The sequence below is a fragment of the Chiloscyllium punctatum genome, chromosome 37 (assembly GCF_047496795.1).
Source record: "Chiloscyllium punctatum isolate Juve2018m chromosome 37, sChiPun1.3, whole genome shotgun sequence".
Lineage (NCBI taxonomy): Eukaryota > Metazoa > Chordata > Chondrichthyes > Orectolobiformes > Hemiscylliidae > Chiloscyllium > Chiloscyllium punctatum.
Genome location: NC_092775.1, coordinates 56724662 through 56742362, shown reverse-complemented (window position 1 = coordinate 56742362; position 17701 = coordinate 56724662). Strand labels below are relative to the sequence as shown.

The 17701-nt window shown below is 48.8% G+C and overlaps 1 protein-coding gene across 1 annotated transcript in view; it reads right to left on the bottom strand.

Annotated features, from left to right (window-relative positions):
* Positions 1–1188: 1188 nt before the first annotated feature.
* The window catches only part of LOC140463133 (deoxynucleotidyltransferase terminal-interacting protein 1), a 68519-nt gene continuing 52006 nt past the window's right edge, over positions 1189–17701 (bottom strand). The window contains exon 13 of the mRNA XM_072556878.1: positions 1189–6277. Within this exon, the coding sequence (XP_072412979.1) occupies positions 6169–6277 (109 nt within the window). The 3' untranslated portion in view covers positions 1189–6168. The remainder of the gene's footprint in view (positions 6278–17701) is intronic.

The following is a 17701-nucleotide window of genomic DNA, read 5'->3' as shown; positions in this document are numbered from 1 at the left end:
TCGGATTGTCACCCTGAGGGTAATCGGATTCTCACCCTGAGGGTAATCTGATTGACGCCCTGAGGGTAATCGGATTGTCGCCCTGAGGGTAATCGGATTGTCGCCCGGAGGGTAATCTGTTTGACGCCCTGAGGGTAATCGGATTGTCGCCCTGAGGGTAATCGGATTGTCGCCCGGAGGGTAATCTGTTTGACGCCCTGAGGGTAATCGGATTGTCGCCCTGAGGGTAATCTGTTTGACGCCCTGAGGGTAATCGGATTGTCGCCCTGAGGGTAATCGGATTGCCGCCCGGAGGGTAATCTGTTTGACGCCCTGAGGGTAATCGGATTGTCGCCCTGAGGGTAATCGGATTGTCGCCTTGAGGGTAATCTGTTTGACGCCCTGAGGGTAATCTGATTGACGCCCTGAGGGTAATCGGATTGTCCGCCCTGAGGGTAATCGGATTGTCCGCCCTGAGGGTAATCGGATTGTCGCCCTGAGGGTAATCGGATTGACCGCCCTGTGATCTGGTTAGTGCAATGATCTGATTTGTGACCTGCAATCTGCTGGCCTGACCATAATCTGATTGGTACTCTAACTGTAACCCGATTGCTGCAATGATCTGATTTGTGACCAGTGGTCTGATACCTTGTCAGTAACCTAGTTGATCCACCAGGATCTGATTGATGCCCTGTTTGGTACTCTGACTGTAGGATTTGCACCAATCCCTCTGCTGCTGTTGCTGCAGTTCAGTGTACAAAGACTGATCCTATTTGGGCAAAGACCAATCCACATTTGCAGTGGCTGCAACACAATTGGTTCTTCAAAGTAGTTGCTGTGATGTGTTTGGTGCACCATAGCGATCCAACTCGAGAGCAGGTATGCATTCAACAAGCACTTTTCACCAGTTTTATCTATGAATGTCCAAGGCATAGTAATTGATAATATGGTGGTATTAGAAAAGCAAGCTGTAATTTGAGTTTAAAAGTCACCAGGACCAAATAATTCTAATCCAAAGATACCAAAGGAAGTAAAAGTGAAAATTGCAGAGATGTAGGCTAGAAAGGACCACAGAATAACTTTTATAAAAAGGGTACAAGGGCAAGGACAGCAACTATAGGCCAGTCAAATTAATCTTAGTATTTGGACATTCCAAGTTAAGATTAGTAGTCATTTGGAGAAACATAAATGAATGCAGGAATTCCAGCATTGATGTTATTACTGACAAAAATTTATTTAACTAACGTCAGTTGTTTGATGTCTATGAAGACAATGCTGTTGATGTGGTGTGTACAGAATACCAACCGGTACGGTAAAGTGTCTCATCAAGGATTTGTCGGCAAAATTGAAGCCCATGGAATAATGGGGTCAATAGTATCACAGGAAGCAAGTTGCTTGCGTGGCAGGAAACAGCAGTGGTAGATGGTTGTTTATCAGATGAGAGGAAGGCTTACAGTGGTCGGTACAAGAACCAAGGACTTTGTGCAATATATATACATATACATACAGATTGTCCTGCTATAACCTGTGTTTCATCAATGCAAATTCACTGTAACACAATTAACAAACTGGGGTAAAAGTGCAAACATTTAAAACATGTGTAATGTGATTACATCGCCAAGACTTTAAGCACTGTTTCTAAAACACAATTTTTCTATAATGCGGGGTTGCACAAAAACACAACCATTGCGTTATAGAAGAATTATCTGTATTTAGATGGCCTAGACTTAAGTTTGCAGGGCACAGTATCTGTAAGTATAGTGAACCGTGATGAGTTGGTAATAGACTTCATAAGGATGCAGACATGCTGGTGAATTGGTTGAACATGTGGGAGATCAAGTTTAATGTGGAGAAGTGTGAAGTTGTCCATCTCGATACGAAGAACAGGGATGAAATAATATAAACTACAGGACACACTTCTAAAGGGGACGCAGGAGCAGAGGGACCTGAAGGTACACATGCACTAATCACTGATGGAAGGTTTAGGAAGTGGTTAAAGAGGCATATAAAGGAAGCTTTATAATTAAAAGTATGGAATACAACAACAAGGAGAGGTTACTGAATCTTCACTGATTCAGTCTCAGCAGGAATGTTTGCAGAGTTCTGGCTACCACACTTTAGGAAGGATGCAAAGACATTAAAAAGAGTGCATAAAAGATTAGGGAGTTTTGCCAGAGGACTGGAAAATTGCAAACATGATACCTTTATTCAAAAATGGCTGTAAGGACAACCTAACAATTAGAAACCAGTCTGTTTAAGTTTGTTAACAGGGAAATTTCTAGGATCAATAATTTGGGTTAGAATGCAGGGTCATGTAAAGAAATGTGGGTTAACTGGGGTAGTTAGCATAGATTTTTCAAAGGAAAGTCATGTTTATCTAACTTGCTGGATTTTTCTTTTGAAGATATCAGAAAGAAGGTTGCTGGGGGTGATAATAATAAATAATATGGTGTACATGTGATTTCAAAGGGTATTTGAAACAGGTTGTTCTGCTATAACACGCGTTTCGGCAACACAAATTTGCTGTAATGCGATTGATGAATTGGGCATGCTATTTATAAAGCATGAACGTTTACAACATGTGCTGGCTGTAATGCGATTACAGCGCCAACACATTAAGCACTGTTTCTAAAATACGGTTTTTCTATAACGCACGTCACACAAGAACACAACCATCACATTACAGAAGAACTGACTGTACACTGTTACATAGAAACAATCACAGAAACACTACAGTGCAGGTAGAAGCCATTTGACCTATCAAGTCTGCACCGACACTCCAAACTGCATCTCACCCAGACACACAACCCCATCCTATCCCCATAACCTTGCATTTATAAAGGCTATTCCACCTAACCTACCACATGGGAGCACAGTGGCTCAATGGTTAGCACTGCGACCTCACAGCGCCAGGGACCCAGATTGAATTCCAGTCTCAGGCTGTGTGGAGTTTGCACATTCGCTCCATGTCTGCGTGGGTTTTATCTGGGTGCTTAGATTTCCTCCCACAGTCCAAAGATGTGCAGATTAGATAAATTGTCCATAGTGTCCAGGGATGTGTAGGCTTGGCGCACTAGTCAGGGGTAATGTAAAGTAATAGGGTAGGGGAATGCGTCTGGTGGGATACTCTTTGGAGGGTTGGTGTGGACGTGTTGGGCCAAATGGCCTGTTTCCACATCGTAGAGATTCTATGATCCCTAAACACAACGTGACAGTTTAGCATGGCTTAATCCACCCAGGCAAAAATCACACACCAGGTTTATTTGAAAGTATAAGTTTCCAGAGCACTGTTCCTTCATCAGGTAAGCAGCTTTAACTTTCAAATAAACCGGTTGGACTATAACCTGGCATTGTGTTGTCCACCCCAGTCCAATACCAGCACCACGACATCATGGAAGTAATCCACCTAGCCTGCATATCCCTGGATACTACAAAGTATTTTAGCGTGGTCAATCCACCTAAACTGCACATCTTTGGACTGGGGGGGGGGGGAAACTGGAACAGACACCGGGGGAACACACAAATTTCACACAGACAGTCACCTGAGTCTGGAATCAAGCCCAGGTCTCTGACACTGAGGGCTATTGGTACTAACTACTAAGCTTTAAACAACAGACTTGAGAAAACCAAAAGCTCGTGGAATGAAAGTAAAATCATGAGGTAAAATTAGGGAATGGGATGTAATTGTTAACAAACATTTTTCAAGCTGGGGAAAGCTTTATAGTAGAGCACCCGAGGGTTCATGTTTTGCTATTTGTATTAATTATTCAGATATTGGACTGAATTGGTCACACTAGACAAGGTAGTTCTTTCCAATTAAATTTTGCAATTGTACCATCCCCAGAGCATAATTTATAGGTAGATATCACAGTGATTCAACAGATGAAAAACGTTACAATTCAAGACATGACTAGACTAGTGGGAGGGCCCTCTTGTGGTGCGATGGTAGTGTCCCTACCTCGGACCCGGAGATCCAGGTTCAAGTCTCACCTGCTCAAGAGGTAATAATATCTTCGAACATGTTGATCAGATAAATAAATAAAAAAGATTAGACCAGTGGGAAAGGAAAACAAACTTGAGAGTGTGTAAGAGCAAGATGGCTGAATGTGATATGGCCCATTTGTTAGGGTTAGGGTTAGGGTTAGGGTTGACACAGACTGGTTGAGTTGAATAGCCTGTTCGCAGGTGTCTGTCTGTTCCAAGTTTCAGAGAAGCAGGCTGTTATCAACCAGGAAATTCTACTCCTCACTATATAGCAGAGTGAAGATAGCTGGAGAAAGTAGTCAAAGAATTACTCCGAGAGTCTGTTAGGAGCACAGAAACCCAGAATTGAGAGTGGGGACTATCTTAACCTGAGGTGGTTGCTTAGAGTTAAAGCAATGAGCTGATGATCTCCTGCTCCTGCACCAACTGGATACACACCGTACATGTCTTCACTTCATTGACCCGGCTTATACAAATTAACTTCTTAAATTAACTATGAACTGTCGAGATACAGGAATGAATCCACTCCCCCCCACAACACACGCGCACACTTCTAAAGGGAAGGTGACAGCCAAACAATTTTTGAACAAAGTATTTAATTGTTGACAAGAGTGCAATAACGATCCAATTCTGCAACATTGGAAAGTTGAATTCACAGCATGGCAGAACCTTGTATTTAATTTCCCACATTTTTGTTTCACAACCACATGGGAATATTTAACGCTACAATTTGGCCGCATATCTAACCTTGTACAATAGAAAAATCAAAAAGCTATAATGTCCTACTGCTTCTTCCATGTAGGGAGATATTGCATTTAACTACAGCTCTGAGACAGATATACTGGTATCTCCAATAACATTGACACAGATCATATAAACCCTGATAACAGTTTTTCTCTCACGTTAATCATCAAGCAACAAAAAGCAATTGTGACTGACAGACCACTTTGGTTCATTAAAGTCAGAGCTTGGCGTTCCTGGGATTGCAGGTCTACAAATAATGTTTTAACTAGACATCATATCATTAAATATCTACTCTGATGAGCTATTATTCTTTGTCTGAGAGCTGACTCAATTATTCTTCTTCACACTTAATAAACTAACGATAGCTAACGTGTTGATGTCATATGGACATCTAACAATGAAGAATATCCGTTTACATTTTAGGATACGCTCTCCGGTTGTACCAGTGGTAATACAAAGTAACTTCATAAGGAGAGTGAAGTCCAGAGAGCGAGGGGACAGCACGGGTAAGGAGGTGAGGGGGGTGAGCACAGACGGACCATGAAGCCAAGGGAAACAGGGTGAGGAATGGAACAGACATGGCAAGTTGGGGGGGGGGGGGGGGGGGGGGCTTCTCACACTTGTAACAAAATCGTAAAGCTCTTCGGAATCATAGTTCAGCATTCTGCTGACAATGATCTCATCAGTAAATCTCTCCCCATCACACCACCCCCACCAAGAGTGGGAGAACATTAATAGATTTAACCACATTGATCTCGAGATAGGATCCTGTTCACCAGATGCTCCACACAAGAAGTGGCTGAGGTCTCAATACTGTTGATTGAAGCACACATTTAAGTGTGCTCACTGCACAGAGACACAGGCAAGACACTCATGGTTAGGCTGGGGTATTGTCTGTGACCCACATACAGCAATCTGGGCCTGTATATGGATTGTCAAGGTCAATGTGTCTCCCTGGACAACACAGTAGTCTGGCCCACATCAAAGATTGCAGAGTGCTATATCAAATTCATGTCAGTTTAAAGTCCTTGGGCCAGGAGACAATCACATTCCAACCTGTAGACAGGGCAGTGCAGCACGTGAACAATAGCTCACGGCACCAAGATTGGGCACCTTATTGTGGGGGTCAGTTCCCTCCAGGGCTCAGATGCCTGTGAAGTTTTAAAGGACATGTCAGTGACTGTTAGACAGGTTTTAATAGGTGAAAGGAACAGAGGTACCTTTTAGTAAGAGTGCCATGACTTATTTCACACAGTATGACCAAAATCAACTCTGGCCTCTTCAGTGCTTCATGACTGCTTGCAGATCTTCAGCCAGGTAATATACTCTCTGACCGAGTATCATTTTCAGAAACACCAGCCACAGAAACTGCAGTCAGTCGTCAAGAGGGTTCAGCAGACCACTGGACAGACAGAAGCTTCTCGCCTAGTGCCCACTCCCTTCCCAGTTCGGCCCGGCTTCCTACTCCTTCTCTGTTCGTACAGCCAGCATGTACTTCTGCATCTTCTCCAGAATCCAGTAGGGAACGACAAAAGGTCGGAGTTCATCCAGTCTCAGTTCAGGGGAGTCCCTGCAACACAGCATGAAGATTGGGTTTGTGTCTCTCACACACACACATACATTCACACAGGAGAGGGCTGATGGGAGATACAGAGAGATGATGGCATACCTACTTTCAAGATAAAGAGAATCACAAATACATCCGAGAGGAACATAAACATTCCTAGAGAGTGTACACAGTTCCTCAAGGGAGAGACACAGAGGTTCCTGTGCACACAGAGTACTGAAAAAATACAAAGCCTACTGCAACAGAGTCATAATTCCAATACAGAGAAACAAGAGTCCAGACAGGAACTCATAGGCAGAGAGAGAGAGACAGAGACAGAGACAGAAACAGACATATGCCTTACTGAAGCAAAAATAAAATATTGCGACAGTGGCTAGATTGAGAAAAAGACCCCTACAGCGAGACAGACAGGTAATCTACTGATAAAGGAAGGGAGGCAGGGACCCACTAGAGATGTAGAGAGCTGATTTGGGTGGGGGGTGGGGTAGAGTAGAGACTGAGTCCCAATACAGAGAGTTTTGAGGGGGCAGGGGTGGAGAAAAGACACAGAGCCCCAAAAGGGGGTTGGGTGTGCAGGAGTCCCCATTGGTAGGTGAAGGTGGGGGACAGAGTCTCGATGGAGAGGGGTATTCAAAATCCCAATAAAAAGGGAGCAGGAAAGAGAGACTCTGGAAGGCAGCAAGAGACAGATTCCTTATTTCAAGCACTGAATCGTTTTATTTCTCAGAGCAGATCACTGCAGATGCTGGAATCTGTACTAAAAACAAAAAATGCTGGAAATCACAGAGGGCCAGACAGCATTCGTGGTGAGACAGCAAGCTAACATTTCGAGTCCAGATGATTCTTTCTCAGATCTTCTACGAATGGACTGCAGACGAAACAAGGAAGATCATGTTTGAAACTGAGAAGACTCTAAAAAGGTGACTGTACAGGTTAAAAGTCATGTCGACTGCAGCATGTGTGTTCAATAAAACGTGTTTTCCTGGTAGAGTGAAAGTTAAAGCAGGCATAGAGCTGGTAGGTTCTGAACTAACGGATAAGGGCTGGACGACAGTAATCTTTCCGGCTCCTGGTGAGGTGTCCAATGTGATCCATGGCCATTGCAGCAGAAACATCCAGTCTGCCAAGACAAAGCATCAGAAATCTCTTTCACTCTCCCTCCTGTAGGAGGACCCAGAGAAAGAGATCCAACAGAGAGGGAGACAGAGCCACTCGCAAAATGCACGCATTGCTCCTATACAGTGACAGCAAGACAGGCGGAGCTCTGATAGCGAGAGCAAGACAGGCAGAGTTCCTACACAGATCGAGACAAGCAGAGCTCTGACAGCGAGAGCGAGACAGGCTGAGCTCCTATACAGTGAAATCCAGACAGGCAGAACTCCGACAGCAAGTGAGACAGGCAGAGCTCCAACAGCAAGACAGGCAGAGCTCCGATAGCGAGACAGGCAGAGCTCCGATAGCGAGACAGGCAGAGCTCCGATAGCGAGACAGGCAGAGCTCCGATAGCGAGACAGGCAGAGCTCCGATAGCGAGACAGGCAGAGCTCCGATAGCGAGACAGGCAGAGCTCCGATAGCGAGACAGGCAGAGCTCCAACAGCAAGAGACAGACAGAGCTCCAACAGTGAGAGAGAGGCAGAGATTCAACAGAGAGAGAGAGAGAGAGAGAGAGAGAGACAGAGACATACGGAGCTCCGACAGAGAAAGCGAGAGACAGGTGGAGTTCTGGCAACAAGACAGACAGACAGGTGGAGCTCCAACAGCAAGAGACAGACAGGCAGAACTCCAACAGTGAAAGAGAGAGATAGAGACTGGTGGAGCTCTGAGAGAGAAAGTGAGAGACAGGCGGAGCTCCGACAGAGAAAGCGAGAGACAGGCGGAGCTCCAACAGTGCAAGAGAGAGAGACAGGCAGAGCTCCGACAGCAAGAGCGAGACAGGCGGAGCTCCGACAGCAAGAGCGAGACAGGCGGAGCTCCGACAGCGAGAGCGAGACAGGCGGAGCTCCGACAGCGAGAGCGAGACAGGCGGAGCTCCGACAGCGAGAGCGAGACAGGCGGAGCTCCGACAGCGAGAGCGAGACAGGCGGAGCTCCGACAGAGAGAGCGAGACAGGCGGAGCTCCGACAGAGAGAGCGAGACAGGCGGAGCTCCGACAGAGAGAGCGAGACAGGCGGAGCTCCGACAGAGAGAGCGAGACAGGCGGAGCTCCGACAGAGAGAGCGAGACAGGCGGAGCTCCGACAGAGAGAGCGAGACAGGCGGAGCTCCGACAGAGAGAGCGAGACAGGCGGAGCTCCGACAGAGAGAGCGAGACAGGCGGAGCTCCGACAGAGAGAGCGAGACAGGCGGAGCTCCGACAGAGAGAGCGAGACAGGCGGAGCTCCGACAGAGAGAGCGAGACAGGCGGAGCTCCGACAGTGAGAGCGAGACAGGCGGAGCTCCAATAGTGAGAGAAAGACAGGCCGAGCTCTGACAGCGAGAGAGAAAGAGAGACAGGCGGAACTCCAACAGCGAGAGGGAGACCAGCAGAGCTCTGACAGTCAGAGAGAGACAGTCAGAGACAGTGAAAGAGAGACTGGCAAAGCTCCAATGGCAAGAGACACAGACAGAGCTTTTATAGCACAAAAGACAGGTGAATTCCTATAGTGAGAAACAGACAATCAAATCCCCTACAGTGAGAGGGAGAGACAGGTAACTGAGCTCCTCTCATGAAATGTGCACAGAATTTACATCAAAACTGAAAGGAACTGCTCCTCTTGAGAATGTGACAGACACAGAGTTTCCTCAGAGACTTGCACACAGGATGATAGAGTTCCTTTGGGGAGAAGCAGTTCACATGGAGATATGGAGACAGGCACACATTCTGTGTACTGAGAGAAACAGAGTTCCTATAAGGAGACATGGAAATGAAAGATTAAGAGATAGTATTCCTTCAGAGGTGTGATAGAGGTCCCATATGAGGGATGGAGTTGTGCATACAATTCAAATTGAAGTCATAAACACAGAGTTTCTGTAGTGAGCCACACAGTTCAAATAGGGAAAAAGAGTTCCTACAGAGGCAGACTGACACCACTCAAGTGGAGAGAGCGCGGTGTATATACAGTTCCTATAAAATCACACCACAGTTCTCAGACAAAGTGGAAGTTGCTGCAGAGAGAGAGAAAGAAAAGCACATCATTTCTGTGGAGACATGCTCAGTTTGAGAGAGACAGTGAGAGCGAGTGAGTGAGATCCCCACTAGAGATGGAACAGCACCACAAGAAACCATTCCTCCAAGTCCATGCCAGTGCCTGTCGAGCAATGCAGTTTATCCATTGCCCCACATTATCCTGGTGCCTGGTATGTTCATTTCTCATAAATGCCACTCCACTGTCATTTTGAAATCACTCATCTCCATTTCCCAGCACTAATTTCCAAATTTATACCGTTCACCTTGTTCAGAATATCCTCACCATAACCCCAACTCCACCGCTTTTCCAAAACCTGGAATATCTGTCCTTTTTCTTTCCTGGGATATGGATCTCACTGGCTAGGGTAGCTTCTATGACCCATTCCTAGCTGCTCTTGAAGGGGTGCCATTATAAATTGAATTCCAGTTTTCACTCAATGACAGAGGAGGAACAGCGATATATTTCGAAGTCAGGACAGTGAATGGCTTGGAGTGGAACTTTCAGCGGGTGGTGTTCCCATGTATCTACTGCCCTTGTCTTTCTAGGCAGCAGAGATGCAGGTTTGGAAGCTGCTGTCAAGGGAGCTTTGGTGAGTGACTGCAGTGACTCTTGTAAACGGTATGCATCACCATTGAAAGGAGTTAATGTCGAAGGTGGCGGATGTGCTGTCAATCAAGCTGGCTGCTTTGTTCTTAAGCTTTTTGAATGTTGGAGCTGCAATCATCTGGGGAAGTGGAAAGCATTCCATCACAGTCCTGACTTGTACCTTTCTGGACAGGCTTTAAGGACCCAGGAGGTGAGTTAACTTATTACAGGATTCCTAACCTCTAAGCTGCTCTTGTAGCCAAAACATCCTATGGCTGGCCCAGTTCAGTTTCTTGTTGATTGTAACCACCAGAATGTTGATAGTAGGGAATTCAATTATGTTAATTCCATTGAATGTTAAACAGAGAATCGTTAAGGGTGATTATTTCCTGGCATTTACATGATGTGAATGTTACTTGCCACATGCTTGCTTCACATGGACACAGACTGCTCCAGTATCTGAGAAGTTGTTAATGGGTAGGACGTTGTGTAATCATCAACGAACATCCCCACTTCTGATCTTATGATGGCTGGAAGGTCACTCATGCAGATGGTTGGGACTAGGACACTTCTCTAAGGAACTCCTGCAGAGATGCCTTGGGACTGCAATAAATGGTCTTCAGCTAACCTATCAAATCTTCCTTCAATCTCATGCTTGAAGGAGAACAAATTCCATCCCCTCCATCCAAATATTGTAGCTGAAATCTTTCATCATTGGAACCATTTTGGTAAATCTTCAAGGGCCCTATAGTGTGGTGGTCAGAACTGAACGCAGCATCATGTTCTTTTGATCCCAACACCTCAATTTAAAATGATCATGGTACCTTGTCCACTTCACATGGCCAATTCATTCCTTTCCATCAACCTTCACTGTCACTTCAAAAATCAATTTCAGTTCGACAAGCACCCACCCATCTTGCTCAAAGCTGTGGTGTTCCCCACTGAACTCAAATATTGCCAAACTCCTCTTCAATTTCATGCTGCTTAGTATTTCTAAAAGCTCAACTATGACCAATGTTAAACTAACTCTCCTGTCATTACCAGTACTATGTTAAACAAGGGTGTCATGCATGCTATTTTCAAATCCATTGAAATCTCATATCCACTACAAATGGAAGATTATAATAAGCCATTATCGCCACCCTCACTTTTGTGAGCTACCTGGGCAGCAGATCAGCTGAGTCAGGAGGTGAAGGCTTTCCAGTAGATTAACCTGTGCGATTTTCACCCCAGCTGTACTCCCACCATTACCACCTACGCCATTAGTTTGCAGTGAGTATTGATACAATGTATTAATGAACTACTCTGAGGCTGGTGCCTACAGGCAAACTCTACCCCCCCGGAATAGGATTACCCAACGACCTACCAGCTCGTTAATATGGCATACGAAGGATGATTGTTCGGTTCTGTTTTGTGTGAACTGCCAGTCTACTTCCATATTTTCTCCTACACTGCGTTTCACTTCCTCTGTCAAGCCGCTGGTCTTGGCCTGATTACATGAACAATTTACCTGACAAACATCATTTACCCTCTTTCTCTTATTCTTTATCTCCTCTCTCACCCAAGGAGACCTGGTGTCCACTTTGGGAAAAGTATCCAGCCAGTATGTCAACATCCCTTCCTTGGCGATCACTCAATGTTTTATTACAGCTTTTCCTGTCAGTCTTCAGTCCTATTTTTCCTGGCGAGATTCATTCTCATCCAATTTCTGGATCTGGATGTGAACACAGTAGTAGCAGCTAGTAAGTTTGCAGATGATACCAAAATTGATGGTGTAGTGGATGGTGAAGATGGCTATCTTGGAGTACAAAGGGACCTTGATCAAATGAAGCGATGAGCAGCAGATGGAGCTTCATTTAGGCAAGTTTGAGGTGTTGCATTTTGGAAAGGCGGATCAAGGCAGGACGTATACATTTAATGGTAAGGTACTGGGAAAAGGTGCTGAACAAAGAGACCTTGGAGTGCAGGTTCATAGCTCCTTGAGGGCATTTGGTATGCTTGCCTTTATTGGTCAGAGTATTGAGTACAGGTGCTGGAGGGTCATGTTGTGGCTGTAAAGCACATTGGTTAGGCCACTTCTGGAATATTGTGTACAATTCTATCTCCCTGCTGGAGGCAGGATGTTGTGAAACTTGAAAGGGTTCAGAAAAGATTTACAAGGATGCTGCCAGGGTTGGAGGATTTGAGGTATAAGGAGAGGCTGAACAGGCTGGGGCTGTTTTCCCTGGAGCAATGGAGGCTGAGGGGTGACCTTATAGAGGTTTATAAAATCATGAGGGACATGGATACGGTAAATAGACAAGGTCTTATTCCCAGAGTAGGAGTGTCCAAAATTAGAAGGCATAGGTTTAAGGTGAAAGATTTATAAGGGACCTAAGGGGCAACATTTTCACTCAGAGAATGGTGCATATCTGGACTGAGCTGCCAGAGGAAGTGATGGAGGCTGGTACAATGTTCAAAAGGCACCTGATGGATATATGAATAGGAAGGGTTCAGAGGAATATTTACAAAAAAGGACTAGATTAATTTTGGATATGTGTTTGACATGTTCCTTCAGTCCGTTTCTGTGCTGTACAACTCTTTGACCCAATCTAATTTCAATTGGTCGTTGCTCTTCTGCAGTGCAAATGTAAACTTCGGATACAATGGTCACATCAAACCAAGTGTACCTGCACAGGCACTTGGACTAAACCACTGCTCAGAACCAGCTGTCCCCTGCCTGCATCACCAAAATACTGCAGAGGCTGAAATAAAACCAGAAAATGTTGCACGCGTTAGGTGGTCAGGAGGCAGCTACAGTGAGAAACACGCCGATAACAACCTCATTCGAACTCTCTCCAAGAACCAAGTAACCAAAGGCAACTCTGTCAGAAATACATCTCTGTTTCTAATCTTCACACCAATCCCATCAAAATCAAATGTGAGAAATTAAAGCCAGTCTTTACCACCAGCCTTCAACTCATTTATTGGCCTGATATCATGGCAGATCTACTTCCCATACACCACCACCACCACCCCCCCCCCCACCAACACCCCCCCCCCCCACAGATACACACACACACCCCCACAGACACACACACGCCCAGATACACACCCACCCACTGACACCCCCCACAGACACACACACATACCCACCCCCCCCAACAGATACACACACCGACACCCCCACAGACACACGCGCAGATACACACACACACCGACACCCCCCACAGATACACACACACACACCCCCGCCCCACCCCCACAGATACACACACACACACCCACTCCCCTACAGACACACACACACATACACATACACCCAGGACATCGGGAGATGTAGCCTAAATTATTGATGACACAGATACTTTTCTGTTTCTCATCCATGAGATGTGAGCATCAATGGCTAGGTCAGCCTTGAGTGCTCTTTCTAATGGCCCTGATGACCTGCCTTCTGAATCACTGCAGTCTGGGTGTGGAATAACTCCAATGTCATGAAGGGACTCCCAGAATTCTGCACAGCAACAGTCAACAAATGAGAAGACAGCTCCACGTAAAGACGGTTTGTGGTTTGATGAGGAATGTGCAACTAATGGTGTTCCGACACATCTACTTGCCCAGCTGGTCGAGTTTGTGGATTTGGAGAATGTTATTGAAGGAGCAGAGAGGGGATTTTCTGCAGTGCACCTTGTAAACAGGAGTAGCAGCAGAGAGAGAGTGTCGGTGTTGATGATGAATGTGGTGGATGGCTGGCTGCCTGCCTGTTCAGGGTTTGTTTTGGATGGTGTCAAACCCATCCAGCCAACTGGAAGGATTCCATCACACTGCTGACTTGTGCCTTGTAGAGGGTGGACAGGGTTTGCAGAGTCAGAACATGGTTTACCTTCTGCAGTATTCTGAGCCTCTGACCTGGTGTTGTAGTCACGGTGTTGACGTGCGGCAGTTCAGTTTCCAGCCAATGGCCAGCGTGTGTCATTGTTTGTGGTCTGCACAGACTGAACGCAACAGTAGCTCCAGGGAGTCAAAGTAATTCATCGACAGGCCAATCAACATGGGTGGAGATTCCCAGCAGATACACGGCCGTCCATCTTAAAGAGACTGATGTTGGGAACCCCCATGCTGCTGATACAGGAGAATTCAGCAATGGTAATGGAACTCAACACCAGGGGCGACGATTGGAGAAGCTCATGGCCTGGCACTGTGGCAGCAAAGCGACTTGTCACTTACCATCTAATGCTCGGCTCTGCACATGGATATCAATGGCTCCAATATCTGAGAAGCTGGGAATGCTGCTGAACACTGCTCAACCAATGAACATCCCAACTTCTGAGCCTCTGAAGAACTAAAGATGATTAATAAAACAGTTCCAGAGATGTGAAACAACAACACTACAACATGGGAAAGCTCCAGCAATGCCCTGTGACTACGATCATATCAATTAGAACAAAAGAAAAACATGGTGCGCAAAAAAATCACATACGTAATCGTGGAGAGACTGCACAGCAACACACAGAAGAAACACAGTGAGAGAGAAATGCGCAGGAGTTCAAAGTGACACGCAGGCGCGGAGGGACTACACTGTGAAATGTGGGCTGAGGGGGACTGCACTGCAAAACGCGGGCTGAGAGGGACTGCACTGAGAAACGCGGGCTGAGGGGGACTACACTGCGAAACGTGGGCTGAGAGGAACTGCACTGAGAAACGCGGGCTGAGAGGAACTACACTGAGAAATGCGGGCTGAGGGGGACTGCACTGTGAAACGCGGGCTGAGAGGGACTGCACTGTGAAACGCGGGCTGAGAGGAACTGCACTGAGAAACGCGGGCTGTGGGGGTCTGCACTGAGAAACACGGGCTGAGGGGGACTGCACTGTGAAACGCGGGCTGAGAGGGACTGCACTGTGAAACGCGGGCTGAGAGGAACTGCACTGAGAAATGCGGGCTGTGGGGGTCTGCACTGAGAAACACGGGCTGAGGGGGACTGCACTGAGAAACGTGGGCTGAGAGGAACTGCACTGTGAAACGTGGGCTGAGGGGGACTGCACTGAGAAAGACTGCACTGAGAAACGCGGGCTGAGGGGGACTGCACTGAGAAACGCGGGCTGAAGGGGACTGCACTGAGAAACATGGGCTGAGGGGGACTGCACTGAGAAACGCGGGCTGAGGGGGACTGCACTGCGAAACGTGGGCTGAGGGGGACTGCACTGCAAAACGCGGGCTGAGGGGGACTGCACAGTGAATTGTGGGCTGAGGGGGACTGCATTGAGAAACGCAGGCTGAGGAGGACTGCACTGCGAAACGTGGGCTGAGTGGGACTGCACTGAGAAACTCGGGCTGAGGGGGACTGAAGGGGGCTGCACTGCAGAACACGGGCTGAGGGGGACTGCACAGTGAATTGTGGGCTGAGGAGGACTGCACTGCGAAACGCGGGCTGAGGGGGACTGCACTGAGAAACGCGGGCTGAGAGGGACTGCACTGAGAAACGCAGGCTGTGGGGGTCTGCACTGAGAAACGTGGGCTGAGGAGGACTGCACTGTGAAACGTGGGTTGAGGGGGACTGCACTGAGAAACGCGGGCTGAGAGGGACTGCACTGCAAAACGCGGGCTGAGGGGGACTGCACTGAGAAACACGGGCTGAGGGGGACTGCACTGAGAAACACGGGCTGAGGGGGACTGCACTGAGAAACGCAGGCTGAGGGGGACTGCACTGCGAAACGCGGGCTGAGGGGGACTGCACTGCGAAACGCGGGCTGAGGGGGACTGCACTGTGAAACGTGGGCTGAGGGGGACTGCACTGAGAAACACGGGCTGAGGGGGACTGCACTGAGAAACGCGGGCTGAGAGGAACTGCACTGTGAAATGTGGGCTGAGGAGAACTGCACTGTGAAACACGGGCTGTAGGGGGGTCTGCACTGAGAAATGCAGGCTGAGGAGGACTGCACTGAGAAACACGGACTGAGAGGAACTGCACTGTGAAATGTGGGCTGAGGGGAACTGCACTGAGAAACACGGGCTGAGGGGGACTGCACTGAGAAACGCGGGCTGAGAGGAACTGCACTGTGAAATGTGGGCTGAGGAGAACTGCACTGTGAAACACGGGCTGTAGGGGGGTCTGCACTGAGAAATGCAGGCTGAGGAGGACTGCACTGAGAAACACGGACTGAGAGGAACTGCACTGTGGAATGTGGGCTGAGGGGAACTGCACTGAGAAACGCGGGCTGAGGGGGACTGCACTGCGAAACGCGGGCTGAGAGGAACTGCACTGTGAAACGCGGGCAGATGGGGGACTGCATTGCGAAATGCGGGCTGAGGGGGACTGCACTGTGACACGCGGGCGACTGCACTGTGACATGTGGGTGCAGGGGAACTGCACTGCGACACGCGGGCGCGTGAGGACTGCACTGCGACACGCGGGCGCGGGGGGACTGCACTGCAATACATGGGGACTCCCCTCTAACACGCAGGCGCAGGTGGACTGCACTGCGACACGCAGGCGCAGGGGGACTGCACTGCGACACGCAGGCGCAGGGGGACTGCACTGCGACGCGCAGGCGCAGGGGGACTGCACTGCGACGCGCTGGGGGACTGCACTGTGACACGCAGGCGCAGGGGGACTGCACTGTAACACGCAGGCGCAGAGGGACTGCACTGCAACACGCAGGCGCAGGGGGACGGCACTAAGACAGGCAAGCACGGGGGTGGATAGCACTGGAACACGCAAATGCGGGGGAACTGCTCTGCAATATGCAGGGGCACGGAGATGATACTGCGACACGCAGGCGCAGAGAGACAAAACTGCGACACGCAGGCGCAGTGAGACTGGACTGCGACACGCAGGCGCATGGGAACTGGACTGCGACACGCAGGTGCGGGGGTACTGCAATGCCACATGCAGACGCAGGGGTGGACAGCACTGCATCACGCAGGCGCAAGGAGACTGCACTGTGACACGCAGGCGCAGAGAGACAAAACTTCGACACACAGGCGCAGAGAAACAGAATTGCAGACACAGCGAGACTAGACTGCTACACACAGGCGCTGGGGGACTGCACCGTGACACGCAGGCGCAGGGGGAACTACACCGCGACACGCAGGCGCGGGGTGACTGCACCGAGACACGCAGGCGCGGGGTGACTGCACCGTGACACGCAGGCGCAGGGGGAACTACACCGCGACACGCAGGCGCGGGGTGACTGCACCGAGACACGCAGGCGCGGGGTGACTGCACCGTGACACGCAGGCGCAGGGGGAACTACACCGCGACACGCAGGCGCAGCGGAACTGCACTGCGACACGCGGGCGAATGCACTGCGACACGCGGGCGCAGGAGTACTGCACTGTGACACGCGGGCGAATGCACTGTGACATGTGGGTGCAAGGGGACTGCACTGTGACACGCGGGCGAATGCACTGTGACATGTGGGTGCAAGGGGACTGCACTGCGACACGCGGGCGCAGAATACTTCACTGTGACACGCGGGCGCGGGGGGACTGCACTGCGACACGCGGGCGCAGAATACTTCACTGTGACACGCGGGCGCGGGGGGACTGCACTGCGACACGCGGGCGCAGAATACTTCACTGTGACACGCGGGCGCGGGGGGACTGCACTGCGACACGCGGGCGCAGAATACTTCACTGTGACACGCGGGCGCGGGGGGACTGCACTGCAATACATGGGGACTCCCCTCTAACACG